This window comes from Peromyscus eremicus, chromosome 14, assembly GCF_949786415.1.
Source record: "Peromyscus eremicus chromosome 14, PerEre_H2_v1, whole genome shotgun sequence".
Lineage (NCBI taxonomy): Eukaryota > Metazoa > Chordata > Mammalia > Rodentia > Cricetidae > Peromyscus > Peromyscus eremicus.
Window position 1 is genome coordinate 26,297,609 of NC_081430.1, and position 21,359 is coordinate 26,318,967.

At 40.6% G+C, this 21,359-nt stretch overlaps 1 protein-coding gene across 1 annotated transcript in view; it reads right to left on the bottom strand.

Moving 5' to 3' along the window:
• The window catches only part of Slc25a21 (solute carrier family 25 member 21), a 482,653-nt gene that overhangs the window by 4,921 nt on the left and 456,373 nt on the right, over window positions 1–21,359 (bottom strand). Inside the window, exons 7-8 of the mRNA XM_059279867.1 lie at window positions 20,255–20,419; window positions 4,050–4,182 (exon numbers count right to left, since the gene is read on the bottom strand). Of these exons, the coding sequence (XP_059135850.1) occupies window positions 4,050–4,182; window positions 20,255–20,419 (298 nt within the window). The remainder of the gene's footprint in view (window positions 1–4,049; window positions 4,183–20,254; window positions 20,420–21,359) is intronic.

Genomic DNA, 21,359 nt, shown 5'->3' on the forward strand with positions numbered 1-21,359 from the left:
CTTCCTTCCTCTTTGGAAAGAAGACAGAAAACAGTTTTATGTGGGGCTGGTGTTCAGTAGGTAGAGGTGCTTGTACACACACAAATCTGACAGCTTGGGTTTGAACTCTGGATGGCACAAGGTGGTAGGAGAGAACTGACTCCTGAGAGTTATTCTCTGACCTTCACAGGCATGCCTCTCTCTCTCTCTCTCTCTCTCTCTCTCTCTCTCTCTCTCACACACACACACACACACACACACACACACACACACACACACACACACAGAGAGAGAGAGAGAGAGAGAGAGAGAGAGAGAGAGAGAGAGAGAGAGAGAGAGAGAGAGAGAGAGGCACCAAACCAACAAATAAATTAATAATTAAGAAAGCTACTAAAACCCACGATGGAAACTGGTGATTTTGGTGCTCTTCATAGGCAAAATGGAGATGGAGGTCAGTCACTATGCTTGTGGGTGTTAATATCCTTATGGTGTGGCCGAAAGAATATCCCTCATCAAACAGCTCTCTGGCCGTTCTGTTCCTTTGACTTCATAATCTGCTTTGGGCTGGAATCCAGGCAAGGGCTGGTGGGTCACAGCCAGCACTCCCACCTTGCCTCTGATGCCTTCACTATACCACATGCACAGGAAACTTCTAGATGTCTTCACCGGGGATCTCTCTATTCCTGAGACACTGTCTTAACCAAAAACCATCACTCCTACCCATTTTATGTATTGTTTATTTTTGCATGCATCTATCTTCCATGCCAGATTGTGAGCCACAAAACATAAAATCTTTGCACTGTCTGTCTTCCACAGGAATGCTGTGGCATCCACCTGTGAGTGTACACAAAATAAATAAGTAAATGTGATTTAAAAGGTACGAGGATTGTTGTAACTAGAACTCTAAAAAAGAAGAGAAAGGGAGGAAGGGAAGGAGGAAGGTGGTGTGTGTGTGTGTGTGTGTGTGTGTGTGTGTGTGTGTGTGAGAGAGAGAGAGAGAGAGAGAGAGAGAGAGAGAGAGAGAGAAACAGGAGGGTGAATGAATCTGCATGGAGACAGGAAGTCTCATTTGTGTTGTGGTTGTGGCCAGAGATCCACAAAGAGGCCATCCATCATTCCATCATATCGCGCCACTCCTTTGCATTCTGGTAAATTCTTTGTGGCTAGATTAAAGCACTTCCCTCCAAAGCTTTTCTTAGGGTTATGGACGCTACCTACCCAGGGCTATGGATGGTGCAGCTAAAAATCTCCAGTAACACAAACTGCTGCAATGGACAACCACCTCATAGTCTCAGGAACTCAGAGGGTTGGGACAAGGACAGGGATGATATATAAATAAAGCTGCAGGGTGGCGATGGCACATGCCTTTAGTCCGAGTGTTTGAGTGTGGAGAGCCCTGTAAGATAGTTGTAAGGTAGGGTGAGTTGGCGTTGTATTTTGGAGTTACCTAACAGGCAAGTAGAGGCATGCAGGAGAGAGAGCCTATGGGCCATTCCTTTTTACTGGTATATCTGTGAAATAAAATTTGTTTTGTTTTGAGACAGGGTTTCTCTGTTTAGATCTGGCCATTCTAGAACTTCCTCTGTAGACCAGGCTGCCTCTGCCTCCTGAGTGCTGGGATTAAAGAAAGGTGTGTGTCATCACGCCTGGCGAAATAAGGTGTTCTTCATCTGGGAACTTAGGAAAGAGGAGGGAGTAAGCCACACAGAAGTTTGCTCCATTGATTTCAAGTGAGCTTTGGGAGATGCAGCTGGAGAGAGGACCTGCTTTTGCCGAAGCCAAGTGTTCAGGGGTAAAGAAAAACCAAGCTGAATGGAGCTGCCTAGACTTGGAAGCAGAGTCAAGGTTGGCTATGGCCTTTACCCAGACCTCACTGATTTGTCAGCATCTTTTGCAAGATCTTGGGCCCCAATTCAAGTATGAAGGTGAATGAGTCTAGAGAGGGATGGGGCGGGTGCAGAGCGAATTGTCCATGTCCTGCGATCATATTAAAGTGGGATGTGAGCAGAGTTGCAGAGAGAAGCGTGTGGCAAGGATAGGGGAGTTTACTCCTGGGATGTACCTCCTGAAATCCGGTGATAGAGCCTCTAGTTCTGCCTCTGGAAAGCACGGTCACTGTGAGCTCAGTAAGCCAATCACCATGTTTTAGTTGAATGGCTAGTCCCTTAAGTTTTTACTCTTCTATTAGTTTATTTTTAAAAACTGAAGGTGGAGGAAGATGATAAGATATTCACTGCTGCAGACACTGAAGTGTTTTCTATATACTAGTGCCTCATAACATTCCTGAGCAGGTGAGGTTTCTGAGTCTTATGGAAGGTTCTTGACTCTCCTAAGTGGATATAAATTTGAATGAGCCCGAGGGACCCAAAGGGTTCAATTATTGAGAAATGAAAAATTCAATATACTGAGGGTCCTTGAGACTGTCTTGGCCTAGCTGGCAATATTAGAGACATATGTACTTGTGTATCAGGATGTGCCCAAGTCAACATCCAAGGACATCACTTCTCAGACCAAGACAAAAACCTTAATTTGAAGAAAGTAAAATCACAGTATTGTGAGACTATTAGTGAATTCACAGTGTCATCTGCTTAAGTCAAATAGTCAGGCCAGCATCTAAATTATGTAGTTAAATACTCATGTGGATGAAAAACTATCATTATTAAATTTCTTTTTTCTTTTTGTAGTTTCTCTGTTTTGATTTTCAGGGTTTTGTTTGTTTGTTTGCTTCCTGTTTTTTGAGAGAGAGGAGAGGAGAGGAGTGGGGAGAACTTGAAGTTGTGTGGGTGGAGATGTGGGGGAGGGTCTGGGAGGAACGAGGCAGAAGGAAAATGTCAAAATATAGTATAAGAAAAAATGTTTTGAATTAAAAAAATCTAACGGACTTCCATAATTTGTCACAAATTAGGAATGAAGAAACTTCCCCTGTACTTTTTGTTTGTTGTTGTTGTTTTTTGTTTGTTTTTTTAAGACAAGAGTTTCTCTGTGTAGTCCTGGCTATCCTGGAACTCACTCTGTAGACCAGACTGGACTCAATTAGAGATCAGCCTGCCTCTGCCTCCTGAGTGCTGGGATTAAAGGCGTGTGCCGCCACCACCTGCCACTTCCCCTGTACTTTGCATACATTCCTCATCCATAAACTCAAATAATTTTATTCCAAGTCTTTACTCAATTGCAAGGGCTAGTAACTATCATTATTCTGATAATTTACCACAATTTAAAAGTCATCATTGCACTAATCTTTTCCCTCATATTTAAAATAGGTCCTTTATAATATTTACTTATAAGGAGTATTATTTTTTCTTCTAAATATTTTCAGGTTTTTCTCACAAATGTAGCATAACTGCACTGGGAGTGAGCATCCTGAAAATAAGTAAATGTTACCTGTATTGATTTTGTTCTTTCACAGAAATAGGGGATGCAACATTAGAAAAAGGTATTTTTTTTTTCCTGTAGTGTTAGGTATGCAACGCTTCATGAATGTGAAGCAAGTGCTCTGAGCTAAATCCTCAGCCTTTACTGGCTAATTTTAGATTATTTAATCTGCTTGCAAACACTTTAGGGGCTAAAGTTAGCATCCCATTTCACAGACGAGGACACCGAGACAGAGATAATGTATGACCTGTCAAAGACACACAATTAGTAAGTACCAGTGTTGAGAATTAACACCAAGATCTTTTACAAGAACTCAAGGCTGTTTCTATTACACTTAGATCCTGGGGTGAGCGCAGAGCTGAAGAGATGTGTTTACCAGCCCCTCTTCCCTGAAATCAATAAGTTTCTTTGATAAAACCTCTTTCTATAGAGTCCACATGACTTGAGAAACACTAATAAGTGATTCCAAGGCATGGCAGCTGTGATATTCCACAACCTATGAAAATTTCACAAAAGGAGTCAACAGAACTGTTAACAATCAACATATTACATATTTGTCATTAATGTAACCACTTAATTCACACTGTATAGTCAACAGTCAAAGGCACATCAGCAGTATAAGGCAACTGCACTGGGGGATTTAATATGCACAGAGATGAAGTATCTGGATGAACAGAGTCATCCCCTCACGCTTTTACCTTCTCTAGCCTGGGCTCCGATGTAGTAACTGGCCAACTGGCTGCTGGCTTGATAAACAGGGAACCCCTGCCCATCTCGTAGACCTTTGTGATTAGGCTCTGGTGGCTTTAAGAGGACATTCCACACAGAGTCCTGCCAGAAGGAGGGGTTAAGGAAGGTGGGAGAGCAGGAATGTTTTACGAGTGAGGATTGGGGGTGGTGAGGAAGACCGCAGGAAATCTGCTGCCGCAGAAAGCGAAGTCGGGCAGAGTACAGCAATGCGGCTTTTCATTTAAGCGACTCAGGACATCAGTCCTGAGATCCCGTCTGAGAACCTTCCCACTTAGGTCAGCTCGCAGTGCACTTCCTCTGCTCCTCACGGCTGCCACCGCTCAATTTCTCTTGGTAACATATCAAGCAAAGCAGTCCTATGAGAAGTCACATGACTTGAGTATCACAAAAGCCCTTCTTTGAAGAACTCCATTTTGTGTTCAGTTGATGACTTGCTATTTGGAAGCAATAGCTGAAGGACGTTATGATGTGCAGGCTTCCATTTCTTTGAGGCTGTAGTAGACATAAATCTCTCAGTTTAGTCAGTTGCACATGTTTAAGAGGAAGACTTGATGCAATCTGAAGTTGTTGGCATCCACAAAATTACACAGATGCCAACATCTTTATATAAAGCAACATAGACCTTTTCCTCCTCTTTTTTCAATTCCTTTCCCCAACAAATCCTTCCATGATCCATCTCTGTATGGTTTCTATGTATTAAGAAAAGCATGTTAGATGTGAATCTTTAGATATGTGTGTTTCAATTGGAGTACCCATAGAAGGCAGGAAACAAGAAAGGGCCATGGGGGGAGATCTCATGGGAAGGGGATAGAATGAAGGTAGTATAAAATGGGAAAGAAAATAATAGAACAGGAAGGATTAAATGGAGTGGGAGATGAGAGGCAGTATGAGGAGGGATAACTAATATTTAATACCTTTGAAAAATGTTATATAAAACCTGTTGTTAGTAGAATTCCCCAAAACACAAAAGGGATTTAAAGAGAGTTACTGTACAACAGGGGACAATCTACACCGTACACCCTAGGCTCTCAAACAAAAACCCCGTTAGCAGGTATGGGCTATCTCTTTTTAAGTTTCTCGTCAGTGGGGATCCATGTGAGCAAACATCACACATTATTGCCATTGCTCTTAGTTATGCTCCAAAACTTGGTTGTAAGACTCTATTGCTGAAGAGATATGTGGCGTTTGAATGTAATTGGCTCCCATAAGCTAATAGGAAGTGGCACTATTGGAGGTGTGTCTTTGTTGGAGTAGGTGTGGCCTTGTTGGAGGAAGTGTGTCACTGTGGGGGGTGCTCTGAGGTCTCCTTTGCTCAAGCTACACTTAGTGTGACACTCAGCTCACTTCCTGTTGTCTGTGGGTCAAGATGTAGGACTCTCAGCTTCTTCTCCAGCACCATGTCTGCCTGCACACCACCATGTTGCACTATGATAATAATGGTCTAAAACTCTGAAAATGTAAACCACTCCAATCAAATGTTTTTCCTTTATAAAAGGAAAACATCAGGTCATGGTGTCTCTTCACAGCAGTAGAAACCCTAACTAAGACAAGACCACACACTTGAGACACAGGACATGGAGAAATCAAGACTGCACTGACCTGGACACTTCATTCCTATTGAATAGCTTCCATGGTGCTAGGACGTGCCATTGCACAATGAATGCTACAGGAGAAAAAGTAACCAATAGCTTTAACTGTTTATGAACACTTTAAGCTATAATAACAACTGGCCTACCAAGAGATGTCAATATGCAGAAGTAGCATGAATGTTATGGACCTAATCAACCATTTTATAATTGGATTTAAAATCAACCATCAAGATGCAACTCATGCCATTAACTGGGAAAAAAAACTCCAAATCCCCCAAATCAAATCAAACAACCAATAACATGGCCATTTAGGTCAAAGGTGCTAGCAGAGAACTCACTACTATTATTCTGCTAAAGTAATGAACTTCTCCAAAAATTCCTCTTTATACCTATAGATTAATGCATCATTCATCCTTTACTGGAGAAGATGTTTTGTACAGTAGATAGTGATTGCTACAGAGGCCCACAAACTGGTCATTGTGTAGAGAATGGGAGATTATGAAGTGCTAAGCTCTGAGTGTGACATCGCTATCATATCTCCTCCCTGCAAGGCTCAGGGGTGATTGTGAAAGAAGGGGCAGAAAGATAGTAAGAACCAGAGACAGTGGATGACTTCAGCAAAACACATTACTGGGCATAACGGTGCCATTACACATACAAACTCGTAAGGGCTCTGAGTGCTTGCTTGTACGAGACCTACAAAGGATAAAACCAACTAAAATCCCAGCATGGATGGAACTCTACCCCTACTGAGGAGCTACTGGCAACTGGAAGACAGAGAGTTAGATTTTGTCAGGGCTATGGCCTCTGAGAGCCCAATGAGATGGTATACACCCACGAACACACAGGTAGCACTAACTGGACTCAGTGGGCTTTAAAAAATTCTTCCTAACTCTTATCAGAGAACCGTCCTTTTGTAGCAGATGGAGACCTTTACGGAAAATCACAACTGGTCAAAATGCAGTGATTGTGGGGTGCCCAGCCTCAATGGATACATCTAAAATGTGACTTTTAAGGTTCAAGGAACATCATGGAGGAGGGGTCAGAAATATTTTAAGAACCAGGGGACCAAGAAGTCTACTGTAAGACTGTGTCTTCCAGAAAGGGCAGGGAAGCTGCACTCATACCTCAATAATGTGTCTGGCTAAATAAGACCCGAAAAATGCCAATGCCAGTAGACATGCTAACGTGAAAGGGTGAAATCTCACAGGGTCCCATGCCTAGACAAAGAACTAGAGGCAACTAGTAACTGCTGAATGAGGCAGAATTAATCATTCTCGGGGTAAATCCCTGTTAGGTCACCCAATGCCAAATGGTCAGTTCTGAAATCTTAGACACATGAGGCAACACCCAACAGATGCAATGGGTTATTATTTATATATTTATGCTTATATAGATGTAACAATATTAACAAAAAAAAGAGAATCAACCTGTGAGGGAGTGAGGGGAGACATGGGAGAGATTAGAGGGAGAATGACCTGGTAGGGGTTGGAGGGAGGAAAGGGAGGGGGAAAGTGATGTAATTATATTTTAATAAAATTAAAAAAAAAAGAGCACATGAAGTTTGGAGGAAAAAGCAGTGGGGGAAATAGGGGAGGAATTTGTGGGGAGAAAAGGAAGTTGGATTTGATAACAAAAAGGTATTATATGAATGTATAAGAATTTCAAAATGATAATAAAAAGGTCATATGTATTCAGAGTTGGCCATTTCAAAATTACAGCAGTGTTTAACTCTGAAACAGGCGAGTTGGATACACCTTATAATGGGAAGAGAAAGACCAGACAGAGGACCACACTGTTGGGAAGGTATTTGAGGAATTACAAATAAAATCTAAAGAAAGAAGACCCAAAGGCTGGTGTACCAACAAATTTGAAGAGGTATATAGAAAAATGGCTAATGGTATGAGCATGGGCCTTTGATTGTCTGGATTCAAGTCTAAGACATTTGTAGAAATGGGCACCAGACTCTTTGGAGGAGTCTTCTTTGGAACCTTTTAAGGGAAAGGAGATGCTATGCCACATTCACCTTTGTATATACCAGGCCTGGCATGTGATGGATGTTTAATCAGTATTTTAGCTCTCCTATATGGAGACACAGTAAACAAAGGACCACAGGTTCAGAAGCAAATCACAAGGAGGTACATGTACACACTGGCTAAACACCTGGTCACAACCACAAGGCAAATAACAGCAGCTCATCACTGCCTTCCCCACAGCTGGCAATGTTGGCCATGAAAATGATGTGGTGTGTTGAAATCACAGTTGTCTCCTGGTAACTGAATGAGGAGCAAGCAGCCTGTGTGAGTGAACTGTATTTCTTTCTTGTTATAGAAGGGATTTGTATTACAGATATTGTTAGTCTTCATGGGTTCAAACTGACTAGGAGTAGTTAGTGCTCCATACATCCTTTCTTTCTTTCTAATCTCAGCTCTCTTTTGTTGTTTTGTTCACAAACTTTGACAAAAAGCAGTTTTCCCTGATGTCATGGCATCATGCTGTTTTGTCCTCCATGAAAATATCTGCTATTGAAGCTTAATTAAAAAAATACAGTTGTTTCCACTTGACAGCTATCAGAAGAATCTATTAGAGTGTTTGTTTTCTTTTCATGTGAGATAATTTGGGGGAAATGCTAGCTCCTCACTCCACCAAAGGTCACTAAACTAAAATGAGATGGTTTAATTGATAAGCATTCTTTAAGGAATGTGGAGTATTCCCAAGATCCTATCCTTGCAGGGCCCCGGCTTTTGGAGTGAAATCAAAGTCTTGTTAAGAGCTCCGCGTCTAAATGTAGCCATTCAGAAAATAGCCATGAAAATTCCTTCCCCCTGCTAAGCTATCTGCTCTTTAAAGTATTCTGAAATGTAAAATAATTTCCAAGGCCTTAGCCACTTAGCTCAAATCATAAAATGTACAAAATGTCAAAATGATTTATGATTTAAGCATAACAGTTATCACTTGATTGCTTCATCTAAGTTCCATACACAATATGTTATTTGTAATTATGTGTTACCCATACGTTTACATGGTTAGATAATACCTTCTGAGAGCCAATTAAGTCTTTGGGTATTATCATACAAAATAGAAGTTCAAGTGTTTATACTTGGAAGCCAGTTGGGTTTTTAATGCTTTGGCATGCTTTGTCTGTTCATTACCTCCATGTAAACATTGACTCCCAGGAACACTAGCCAACCAGAAGTTCCCAAACAAAATTCTAAAGGTTGCTGTCAAGACAGGGGCCAGACTGAGGATGCTTGGATAGGGAGACGATCAAATAGAAGTCCTCGAATTGAACCAGGCCGTGGTGGCACACACCTTTAATCCCAGCACTCGGGAAGCAGAGGCAGGCAGATCTCTGTGAGTTCGAGGCCAGCCTGGTCTACAGAGTGAATTCCAGGACAGCCATGGCTACACAGTGAAACCCTGTCTAAAAACAAACAAACAAACAAACAAACAAACAAACAAAACCCCAGAAGTCTTTGAATTGATTCTTTCCTTGAGAATTTCTGTATTTTGGGATGTGCAAATTTCCCATACCCACTTAGATAACATAATATGCCTGAGATGCCCCTAATCAAAGCATTTAAGAGGAGCAAACTATCTTAAAACTACAGATCTACAATGTTCCAGTCCAGTTAACTTTGGCAGTTCCCACCTCTCTGATCCTTGGCATACCATCTTCCCTCAAGCTCTAGCCCCTCCCAGGACTCTGAGTGCCCTTCTGCTTTGGAGCAGTCATGTGGTGCTTGCTCAGTGTAATATGCTCTTTCTCTTCCTCTTGGCCTGGCTATTCCTCATCTTGAGCTCAAGGATGCACACTGCTTTTTTTTTTCTTTCTTTCTTTCCTTTTTTTTTTTGAGTCTGGCAAATATGTTATTGAATTTTTGCAAAAAGTAGCATCAGATTGTTAAGCCTATTTACAAATTCTTGAGAGTAATGATTCACTAATACAAGGGGACCGGACAAGACAATGTGGATAGATGATGAGAATCAATCTCATATTAAGGAAGTGATCAGTATGAGGACTGTGATAGGACCGAAGAACAGGGATTTGTTCACAAAATTCCGCCATCTCTGTTATTAAAGCTAAAAGTTGGATATGTTGGCAGTGTGGTATTGTGTCTAGAGTATATGTCGTTCATTCTTTATGTCCTAGAGCAAGATTTAATTCAACCAGAGCTATGTGTTTGTGGAAGTGTCACACAAGTAACATATAGTGGTGCTGGGGAAAATAGAGGAGACAGCAGAGCATCCTGTGCAAATTTAATTTGGGGCATATTCAAAGCAACAACATATATCATAGTTCATAATCACAGAGTCATTATACCCAACTGACATTCTTGTAGGAGTGGTTGTCTGTGTTTTACTCCTGAAACACCACCCTTAATAGGCAGCAGGTAACTGCTCAGAACCTGCCCCTGCCCAGGGTATGGCTGAGACGGGGACCTCTTAAGACCTGAAATGGGTAAGTGCTTGCTCTCTCTTGGCTACTGCGTGATCCTGGATGCTGGATGCTGGTACTGTGGACTAAGTCAGAGTTCTCCAGAGAACCTCGTTGGACTGGGCCTCACCTCTCCTGGATCCCATAACCAACTTCCTTTGCTTGTGTAAGTTAACTCAAAATAAACCCCTTTGGACTATCAGATAAACTATGTGGAACTGCCTCATTAATTGCCACTATACATTCTCTTCAAGTGTACACTGTTTCTTAAATAAGGGCTCCCTACCTCCTTATCCTCTTCCACCACGGATTGGAGTCCTTGTCAACTTTCACAGCTTTATAGCTGTCTTCACGGCACGTATCACAACCGAGAAGGTTCAGTTCCTCATATGATGACTGGTTTATTGCTATTTTCTCCCACTAGACTGTAAAGCCCACTAAGGCAGGGGCCGTGGAGGTATTTAGGACGATGATGACTGGCACGTGGTGGGTGGCGCCACTAACACTTGTGGAATGCACAAACAGAATGGATTCACTGAGAATCTAGGTTTCTTGTACTTCATTTCCATCCACTTGGGTGGTGCCTGACTGGAAAAATTTTGCCTGACGTTTATTTAAGAAAGTGTCTGAATCCCTGCCCCTTCCTCTCTGCCTTTTCCTTCCCCTTTTCCCCAACACATACACTCCAGGGAGTCTGCAAAAACTGCCAATGAAAGATGCTCTTTTACCACAGAATCTTGTCACATATCCTGGAATTTCATAGAAACCATGTATTTGTAATTTCTCCCAAGTGGTTCATTGAAAGGAGGGTTGTTCTTAATGAAACTTTAATGCCCCTGCCTTTCCTATTGCTGCATGATTGGTAAGACTGATGATCAAGTAAGACAGAATCAGAGACAGAAACTGTCATGTGTGAAACCCTACTATGACCTAATTCTATTGAGACTCCTCCTTCCAAAATACAAACAGCTCAGTCTAAGTTCTCCACTTGAGCTCAAATGTGTGTTTCCCATTCAGCTCAGTGTACACCTTAGGGAAAGAAGTGGTTCTCAATCATGCACATTTCTTCTGATAAACTGAAGGATGTTGGACGTTACCTTTAGACTTTCTATAGAGTTTACAAAACAAAGAAGACACTAAAAATAAGAAAAGAGAAAAGCACTTGCTTCCCTGGAAGGCAGTCTTCTATGACTATTATCTTGGAAGAAAACAAAATTTGCTTGACTTAATGCTGTCCCTAGTTAAATGACTATGGGGACAGGTCTAAATGGTTTATTAAGCAAGAAATATTGAATGGATGAAAAATTGTTCTCTCAAACCCACACATGTAATTTATCACGACAGAATTTAACACAAAAACTCTATTATTCTTGGCATAATACCTAAAAACATCCTTAGTTGGAATGTAAACTAAAAGCATAGCTTAATATTTCTGACAACTATCATTTTTAGATGGTGATATCTATTATTATTTTACTTATGGAAATGTATGAAGAAAAACAAATAAAGAAATAGAAAACAAAATTATTAGAGAGGCATGGAGTACTTTAATCTTATGATTCCAATTTGTGTGTCAACATAATAAATAATGTACTCTGAAGATCCCCAGTGTGGAATGGGAATGGAAGATTTTTTTTTGCAATGAAAACTTGCTCCTGTGATATTTGAAAAACATGTCAGTATTTAAGTTAATTAATATTTGTTTCTAGAGGGCTTTGCTATAAAAAGTGATGGCCTCTTTCTGGGGAGGAAGGATAATTCTTCATGCTGGCATTCTGTTTCATTTCTGCAAGATGTGAATGAATGCCCCATTAACTGAGCTCTGTGGTCAGTTAATATTCAAAACAGCCTTTTCTCTGTTGTAGCTACTCACTATACAACACTAATGATGGAATATAGTGCCAGGCATTATTTCAAATTGGTAATGTCCAGTCTTCCAGGTTATGTCTGTAGTTCTGTGTGTGGAGATCACAGAGTGTGGGTGTGAAGAAGGACCAGATTTCAGGTCCAAAGGAAGGAGAAGAATTTAGTTATATTATCTGGACATTCTAGCTACTTTACTTGCTAAAAATTTTCAGAATAACTTAAAAACTGTTACAACCACTTTTTAAAATTTGACTTTTAAAGTGTGAGTGTGTGTGTGTGTGTGTGTGTGTGTGTGTGTGTGTGTGTGCAAGGGTTGTGCAGGTACTCATGGAGGCCAGTGGTGTCATATCCCCTGAGACCTGAAGTTAAGAGGTGGTTGTGAGCTGCCTTATATAGCATTAGACTCAGGTCCTCTGGAAGAGCAGGAAGTATTCTTAACCACTGAGCCAGCTCTCCAGCCTGTAAATGTTACAACCATTTCTATGAGCTAATTTACATATAACAAAATATAAAATAAAACACAGAGTTAGGAGTTAGGTCATTACAGGTACAGTGCAGAGTTTTGATCTCTGGCTCAGATTCATTATGTCAGCAATCTTCACTTTTGAGCCCAAACGTCCTATTTGCTTTCCTTAGCAGAAAATGAGTTATCAAGATGAGAATCAGGTAAAATAATAAAGTCTACAAAAGTGCCTTTAGCAGTAAAATGGAGTAAAAAGTCAGAATAATGATATTTGAAGATGTATGTACCAGAGAACACCAATCTGAGGAGCTGAACAGGCTATGGATTGGATATCTGACCCGAATTAACTGGGTTTAGTGTCTCAAATTCCTACTTCACCTCTGCAGACATACTTTACAATTGATTAAAATGTTCCAAAGTGACTTGGGCATTCTGTTTTATAAGGTTCTATTAAAATTTTATTGATTTATTTCTATCATAAAATTAATACATACTAAATGTAAGAGCTTTCAACAGTTCAGGAGAGTATATAGTAAGGACTTCCCTCCTAACCACCACTTACTTTCTCATACTCAATGCTCTCTCTCTCTGACACACACACACGCACACACACACACACACACACACACACACACACACACACACACATGCCTCTCGATTTTTTTTTTACTCCAGAGCTAATCATTATGAACTGTTTCTTGCAAAAGCAAATCCTTTGAAGATGGAAAAATTCTGCAAGGCATTAGAGATTAAAAAAAAATTAAAGAAAAATCTAGAAATATCTCATGCCAGTTAGAGTTGATGAAATCTCAAATTCCCTTGGAACAAGAGAATGACCAATTGCTGGTTGAGGGAATTGAAACAATAACCCTGTAAACAAACTGTCCAGAGTGAATGGCAAGAGACAGCCTACAGCAAGGATAGGATAATGCCTTCAAGGAGCACCACCTCTTCATCATGGTTTATAACAACTCGATGACGTTCTTCAACATGTTTTAATGATTATCATACCTTCCCCTTCACAAAGGATTGATTTATTATGGTTTAAATTTAAAGAATACTGGTTTCCCAGTTTTGAGTCAGGCTTAGATTACAGAGCACATAAAATCAATGACTTTGTTCTAAGCAAGGAAAACATAGTGTTCATTTAAGTGCAAAAAGAATAGTCCCAGGGAAAAGTTGCTCACGCAATTCTACATGCTAACTGCTTCCACCACAGCCCACACCACCTCTCCTGCTTCCCATTGCCGTCATCAGCACCACAACACTTAACACTTTTATGGCCTCTTAACATTTATAAACTACTTTGTATATTGTTTATTTTAATTCTCTAAATGGCTTTATCCGACATACAGAACAACCATAGCTTTTTAGTTTATAGATGAAAATGTCTGCAGCTCAGAGCATTGAAGTGATTGGCTCAAGGTTGTTGAAGTATGAAGGGATGATGGGCCCCCCTGTTCCCATGGAGGTTAATGGATGATATCCAGATATGCATCTCTGGCTCAGACCCCTTCTCTCAAGCCCCAGAACCCACGTTCAGTCAACAGACTCCATGTCTGCATTCTGCAGTCCCAAATGCAGTTAGACCCAGTTTTCTGACTGAGCCTGTGCTTTTTTCCATCAGCTGGTTTCTCTTAATGTGTTTTTCCCAGAGAAGGGCATCACCACCCTTTCAGCTGCCTCACCAAAAATCTAAGTATCTGTTTTATCACCTCAACATGTTATCTCAACACACACACACACACACACACACACACACACACACACACACACACACATATTCTATCGCTACATCCTGGAGATTTCTTATGACTATTTCTCAATCTGTCTACTTTTCCTTGTCTTCACCATGAGCCCTATGGTTCCAGACCCTACAATTTCATACTGAAATAGTTTCCATGTGTGCGTTCTGACTTTTTCTCACTATGACTACTCCATCCATTTCTACTACTACACCGGAACCAAAGCAGTCAGGTGATCCTCTGCTTAAACTGTCTTGCTGGCTTCCTAGCCAGTCTGGTTCGGGTCCTTTTTCCTCATTAGAACTGATTTTACAATTAAAAATTTATTTTTTGAGAATTACATATATTTTTATAATATTATTCTCCCTCCCCCAGCTCCTCCCAGATCTCCCAACACCCAACTTCTTTCTCGCTTTTTACCATTTTTTCATTAAATTTTTTTTTCATACAATATTTTGGTCATTTTTCTTTTCCTCTAACTCTTCCCAGATTCTCTCTGCCTCCCTACCTACACAATTTTACATTCTATTTCCTTCGGTCTCTTCCCCCATTCTCTTAAAAAAAAAAAAAAACTCACAAAAATAAAATAAAAAAAATAAGAACAAAACAGAACAAAATGAAACAAAAAGTCCACAAAACCCCCAAAACATTGAGTTCCTTTTGTTTTGACCAACTATTCACTCTTAGCAAACACACACACACAGACACACACACACACAGACACACACAGACACACACACACACACACACACACACACACACTCAAAAAAAAGCCACTATAAACATGGAGTCCATCTGTGTTGGCTAACACTTCCTAAGTAGAAGACCTGTCCTGTAGTGTGGCTGATATAACCAGTGTTACTCCATTGAAGAAAACTGACTTTTCCTCTTACAGTGGCTACTATTTGCAAATAACTTCCTGCCTATGGGTGGGACTCTGGACACTCCCCCCGCCCCACACACCCTTGGTGCACTTGTTTTGCACGGTTTGACCTTTTTTCAGGTCTTATGCATGATGTCACGGTCTATGCGAGTTTGCGTGTGTGTATTTGCCCTGTTGTGTCTCGAAAATGCGATTTCCTTTTGAAATTTAAATTTTGAAATTTAATTGCCAGCGTAATGGTACTTAGAGGTGGAGGGCGCTTTCAGAGGTGATTGTGCCACAGAAGCTCTACTTTAGAGAAGGAGTCAACGCTGTTCTTGAGTGTTACTCTGACAAGGGGTTGTTGTGAAATGCCTGGGCTCTTGTTTCCCAAAGTACACACGTGTACTTTCTGTTTTTCTTTTCCTCCTGCCACTTTATTGTGAGGTAGAACCACACCAGATGTGGCACCTAATTTTTAGCTTCCCGAATCAACCTCTTCTTTATGTATTACCCAGTCTCAAACATTTTGCTATAGTAACAGACAATGGATTAAGACATTAGTGCTTTTATGTAAAGACACAAATCCTCAGTGTGTCCTATAACTGTCAGTATGGCCTTAGACAGCTGGATTCCTGGCCTGACCTTTTTGCATTCATTACATGGGGGTGTCTTTCATTTATCCAGGACCACCAACTCCTTCCAAATTTAAAGCCTTGATACTGTATGTTCCATATGTCTGGAATGCTTGTGTCCATGTACTGTCACTGGCTAGAGGCTAGCTTGCTTGTCAGCTCCAATGCCATTTCTTTGGGAAGAAGTCTTTCTTGACTCCAGGTTCGGATCATTCATAACCATGAGTGTTTTCTTGCTTTTGATTGTTCTCTCTTATCTTGAAAGCTCTGTGACAGCTTCTCACTATTGCATTCCCTGGTACTCATCACGGGACCTGGCACCTGTCAGTCACTCAATAAATACATGCTAGGCGGGTATTCAGACCTGATGACCCCAGACTTTATGCACAGAATTCTTTCTACACTCCTCTCATAGAGGGAGCCCAAGTGCCAAGATCATTAAACAAAAAGAAACAAGTTGTTTTAGTTTGGAAACTAAAGTGTGGGAATGACGTTCTGAGCCACATGGCAGATTTCAGCACGGCCCAAAGTGGGTCAAGATTTGAAATTGTTGATAGTCAAATAGCTAGGAAGCAATTCCTTGGCTTTCCCCACCAGTGATAACTTGTAGAGAAAGGATTACAGTAGGATTTATTGGACTTTCACTTTTTAAATATGTATGTATGTTTTGAGACAGGATCTCATTTTGTAGTTTAGGCTAGCCTTGAACTCACTACTTAGCCCTGCTTGGTCTTGCAATCCCTCTGCTTCAGTCTCCCAAGTTCTGGAATTATAGGTGTTAACCACCACACCAGGCAATATTTACTTTTAAAAATAATTATAAACTGTATTTTGGCAGCTTCCTTACCATATGCTACCTTGGATGGTGTGTGTGAGAGAGAAGTGCCTCGTTTTGAGTTTTCAGCTTGATAAGCAAGGATTAGAACACAATTTAAAAAGTCAGTTCCAATTCCATTCAAGAGGTTGAGGTAGGAGGATCATGAGTTTAAAGCTAGCCTGGCCTAGATGGTAGGTTCAGGGTCAGAATGGGGTTAGATAGTAAGACTATCCCTCAAAAAAAATAAAATAAAGAGCTAGAACCATAGTGATCAAAATGTATCTTTAAAAGGTTTTCTTACAGTTATTTTTATTTTATGTTCTTGAGGGTTTTGCCTACACTTATGTGCACCACATGCTTGCCCCCAGATGCCAGAAGAAGGTGTCAGATGCCCTGAACTGAAGTTACAGATGGTTGTGAGTGGCCAGGTGGGTGTTGGGAATTGAACCAAGGTCCACTGCAACAGCAACATGTGTCCTTAACCTCTGAGCATCTCTCCAGCCCGTATCTTTTGCTTAAAGAGTTGGGAGAGAACTTAATATTCCTTAGGGTCTTGGTTAATAAATTAAGCCTTTGTTTATTAGTCTAATCTCAATGTAGGTGATGCTAGTTAACAGAAACGTATTTGTTAAACACCCACTGACATTTTACTAACCAAAAGAGTGGACAGAAACACCGAGTCTAGGGAGCAGCAGGGAGAGCAGTTCACGCCGTGCCTTTCCGTTCTGGTCTCTGGAGCTTTGCCTGCACAGCAGTTGCCTGTCTACACTGCTGAGGTCATTACGATTTTGGTTATTGCCAAAATGCCTGCTCTGGCAGTCTCCCGAGGCAGCCGGGGGAAACTTATCTCGGCAATGTGAAAATCTCCATTTTAAGAAGCATTTCCAAAACCAAACATCTCACCTTCTGAATACAAAGACCCTATTGTGGTATTTCCTTTTTCTTGGGTGTACTGTTTGGTTAAGGTGAGACCCACTCTAGCTCTAAGCCCTTCGACCATATGCTTTCTCCCAGCTTCCTATACACTAACATCAATTAATATAGTGACTCTCCCAAATGCCAAGGTATCCCTAAAGTGCGCCGTGAAAGGAAACACATTTTCCAGTCATTTCTTCCTTCCTTCATGTGATTCATTTAATAGAGATTTTTTCTGAGGATCTGCTCTGTACCAGGCACTGTTTTAATCTCTGAGGACACAGCAGTGAAAAAAAAAAATTCAAGAAAAGCCCCTGTCCTTATTAACTTCCATTTATATACGTGCTTTTTAAATGGAGTAGGAGATGACAGCAGCGCAGACCTTGGCATGCTGGAGGGATAAATGTGAGAAAAACCCATTGTTTTTAGACAATGGTGATTTATTACATGCTCAAAACTGTGATGGGATTTGCTCTTAGAATATCAGTCCAAATTTAGAAAAATGGAACCTGAGAGTTTAGAAAGCATTTTCATACATGATTAAAAGTATTATTAACTAATGACTGTCAGCACATCGCCCATCTAAATACAATAGAACATTTTCAATATGCTTGTTCAGTGGCCTTTTTTCGTGGCTTCCTTCACGAGCGTCCCTTTGAGAATAGGGCACACTTTACAGAGTACCGGATATACAGAGGGAGGCACTTGACATGTGGGTTGTGAGCCCAGTCTTTAGCGGTTGAGCCTTCTCTTCAACCCAAGAGAGGTGCTTCCTTAAAGTTCTTTTTTTTTTTTTTTTTTTTTTTTTTTTGAGACAGGGTTTCTCTGTGCAGCTTTGGAGCCTGTCCTGGAACTCGATTCGTAGACCAGGCTGGCCTACAATTTTCCTGCTTCTGTCTCTCGAGTGCTGGGATTAAAGGCGTGCGCCACCACCACCTGGCTAAAGTTCTTATTGAAATAAAAATAATCATATTAGAAACAAAGTTGGTTTTCAAGCAGGCAAGAAAATTGGCTCCTTCTATTGCTTTAGGAGTGTGCGCTATTTTAAGAAAATAAAGAAGCTGCTTGTTTTAGTTATGCAGAACGTAACTGTAATCCCTGTAGACTGCTCAATTCTAGAATAAAGTTTGAACTTGTAGATATTTATGTATTGATGACTTAAAGATAGAGTCTTATTATATATCTCAGGCTGGCTTCAAACTAGTGGTGATGCTCCTGCCTCAACTTCCACAGTGATGAGGTTACAGGCATGAGCCACTACTTGTGAATTCTTGAATTACTTCTGAGTCACTTGGGTATTGTCTTAGTTACAGTTGCTGTTGCTGTGAAGAGACACCACAGCCAAGGCAATTCCTATAAAGGAAAATATCATTTGACTAGGATGGCTTAAAGTTCAGAGGTTTAGTCCATTACCATTGTGGCAGGGTATGGTGGTGTGCAGACAGAGACGGTACTGAAGAAGGAGCTGAGAATCCTACATCTTGATCCACATGCAACAGGAAGTGAACTGGGCTAGGTAGCTTGAGCGTAGAAGACCTCAAAACCCCCCTCCCATACACACACCATGATACACTTCTTCCAACAAGGCCACACCTCCTAATAATGCCACTCCCTTTGGGGGCCATTTTCTTTCAAACTACCACACATGTATAGAATGCACTGTGAATATATTCACTATTACCCTCTCTTTTCTCCTCTAAAACTTGCTGATTCCTCTGTCCCCCTTCCATTAAAAATATCTAGTAATATCTGACTACATATACATCTTATCTTCCTGAATTTCTTTCTTAAATGTAAATGAATTCATTTTACTTTAATAACATATACATTAAAATACAGTCATAAGTATATTAAGATATATCTGTTCTTAATTTGTATAAATAATTTACACAATTGTATACCGTTTACAGCTGCCTCAAGTCTTTGGGGAAACAAACACTTTTCTAATGTTATATGAGTTGCTTTTTCTAGAATCTAAAACACAGAATTGTCATCACGAATGTCAAGCTTCATGGAGGGAAAACACAACGATGTGTGAGTTACAAGTACACCATAGGCTAGCTTCATATTGTAGGAGTTGGAAGACTGTTGGCTTCTGTAAATTATCATAAAAAGACAATGTGATAATCATCATTGTTATATTGCAACAAGACTCCAGAAGAGCTGGTTTATCCCTTACCTAAATCAAGTAAAGTGATTTTACAAGTGAGCATCAACACACAATTTGAAATATAGCCTGACATCTCCCCTGTGAGCTGCACTGATTTAAAGTTTGAAGCAAAACAAAACAACTCCATGTTTTTGAGACAGTGACGTGAGTGAGGTAGAAACGATAACACAGTTTGCAGAAATCTCTGTTAGAGATGAATTGAAAGCATTTATATCTAGCTGGGTGGCGGTGGTGCACACCTTTAATCCCTTTAATCCCAGCACTTGGGAGGCAGAGGCAGGCGTATCTCTGTGAGTTCGAGGCCAGCCTGGTCTACAGAGCAAGATCCAGGACAGGCACCAAAACTACACAGAGAAACCCTGTCTTGAAAAACAAAAACAAAAACAAAAAAAGCATTCATATCTAGATGAGACATTCTTCGTGGAGATTATCCTTCCTATCAAGACTTGGGTTCAAGGTCAGCTTTACTACTGATCTCCACAAGCCTCAGTTTCTGGATTTGAAAGGGAAATAACAATACTCAATAAACAGTCTGATGGAGTCAAATAGATAGCGGATGGGAGTTTGGTGGGACATGATAAACACTGTATAGGCGAAGCTAAGAACATCGGTGGGCTTTCCACCTAGCAGATCTTAAATTATTAAATAGTTACCTTACTAGCTGGAATCATGTTTCGGACGTTGTGGTAGAAGCCAAAATAAACCATGTTGAAAATTCCATGACGTCCCAGAGTTGCCGTAAATCCTTTGTTCAGGCCCCTGAGGCCCAAGCCTTCCTTCTTAATGATTTGTCTTGCATAAGCAAAAGTAGATGGTTGCTGTGTGAGAGAGAAGCCAAGCAAGACACATCATCTTTGGGACCGTGGAACACAGCAAATTACTACACTAACATCGCTTCATGCCAGAATTGCAAAGAAGTATTTCCCCAAACATGAGAAATCATGTTTTTATCTGTGCTTTTAAAAATTAGAACTCTCTTCTCTACCCCCAAAATCCCCAAAACTTTATGCGTCGCAACAGTCTTTATAAGGAATTGTTGGTGAAGGAAAAACATCTTTTATGGAGTTAGTGAAACCAGTGTCATGTAATAATTACCATCACTTTTAACATGTAAATAATTGTATCCAGTTCTGGATTACCCACTCTAAAGGAGGGATTATCCATATAGATACGTTAGTAATCCGTAGCTTCATGTCATCCAAAAGGAATTTATATTTGGCTTCCCAGTCTAGAATGTTTACTTTATAAATTATGCTTTTTTTTCAAGCTAATGTTAAAATTAGTCTCAAATCCATTGCCTCAGTGATTTTTTTAACTCACACTAGTTTAGAAACTGACCATGGATAAAGAGCTATTGATAACCCATCTTTTCACATAGGTAGGCAGTCAGTGTGTGTATCACTTTCTGAAATACCTTATCAAAAATCAATGGCACTGGGAGCGAGTTCATCTTAATGTAGTCTTTTCCAGCCCGCTGATTATTTAGGAGGCTGTAATGCCTCCCCTGCTGGAACCCAACCTGCTGTTGCCTTTGGAGCTTGCTAAACAGTGCACTTGGATTTTCTCTGAGGTTTACAATTCTTTACAATACAGCAACAACCATTCCCTTGAGTTTTTAAGTGTATGAGTGATTGTTTCCTCTCTGGAGGTACTTCACAAAGGACATCCCCCTTTTTCCTCTCAGCTTTTAACTTTTCCCTCATGGGGCAAGCATTGACATGACATCTGCTTGGTGTTCTGCTGGAGCAGGTTGCTCAA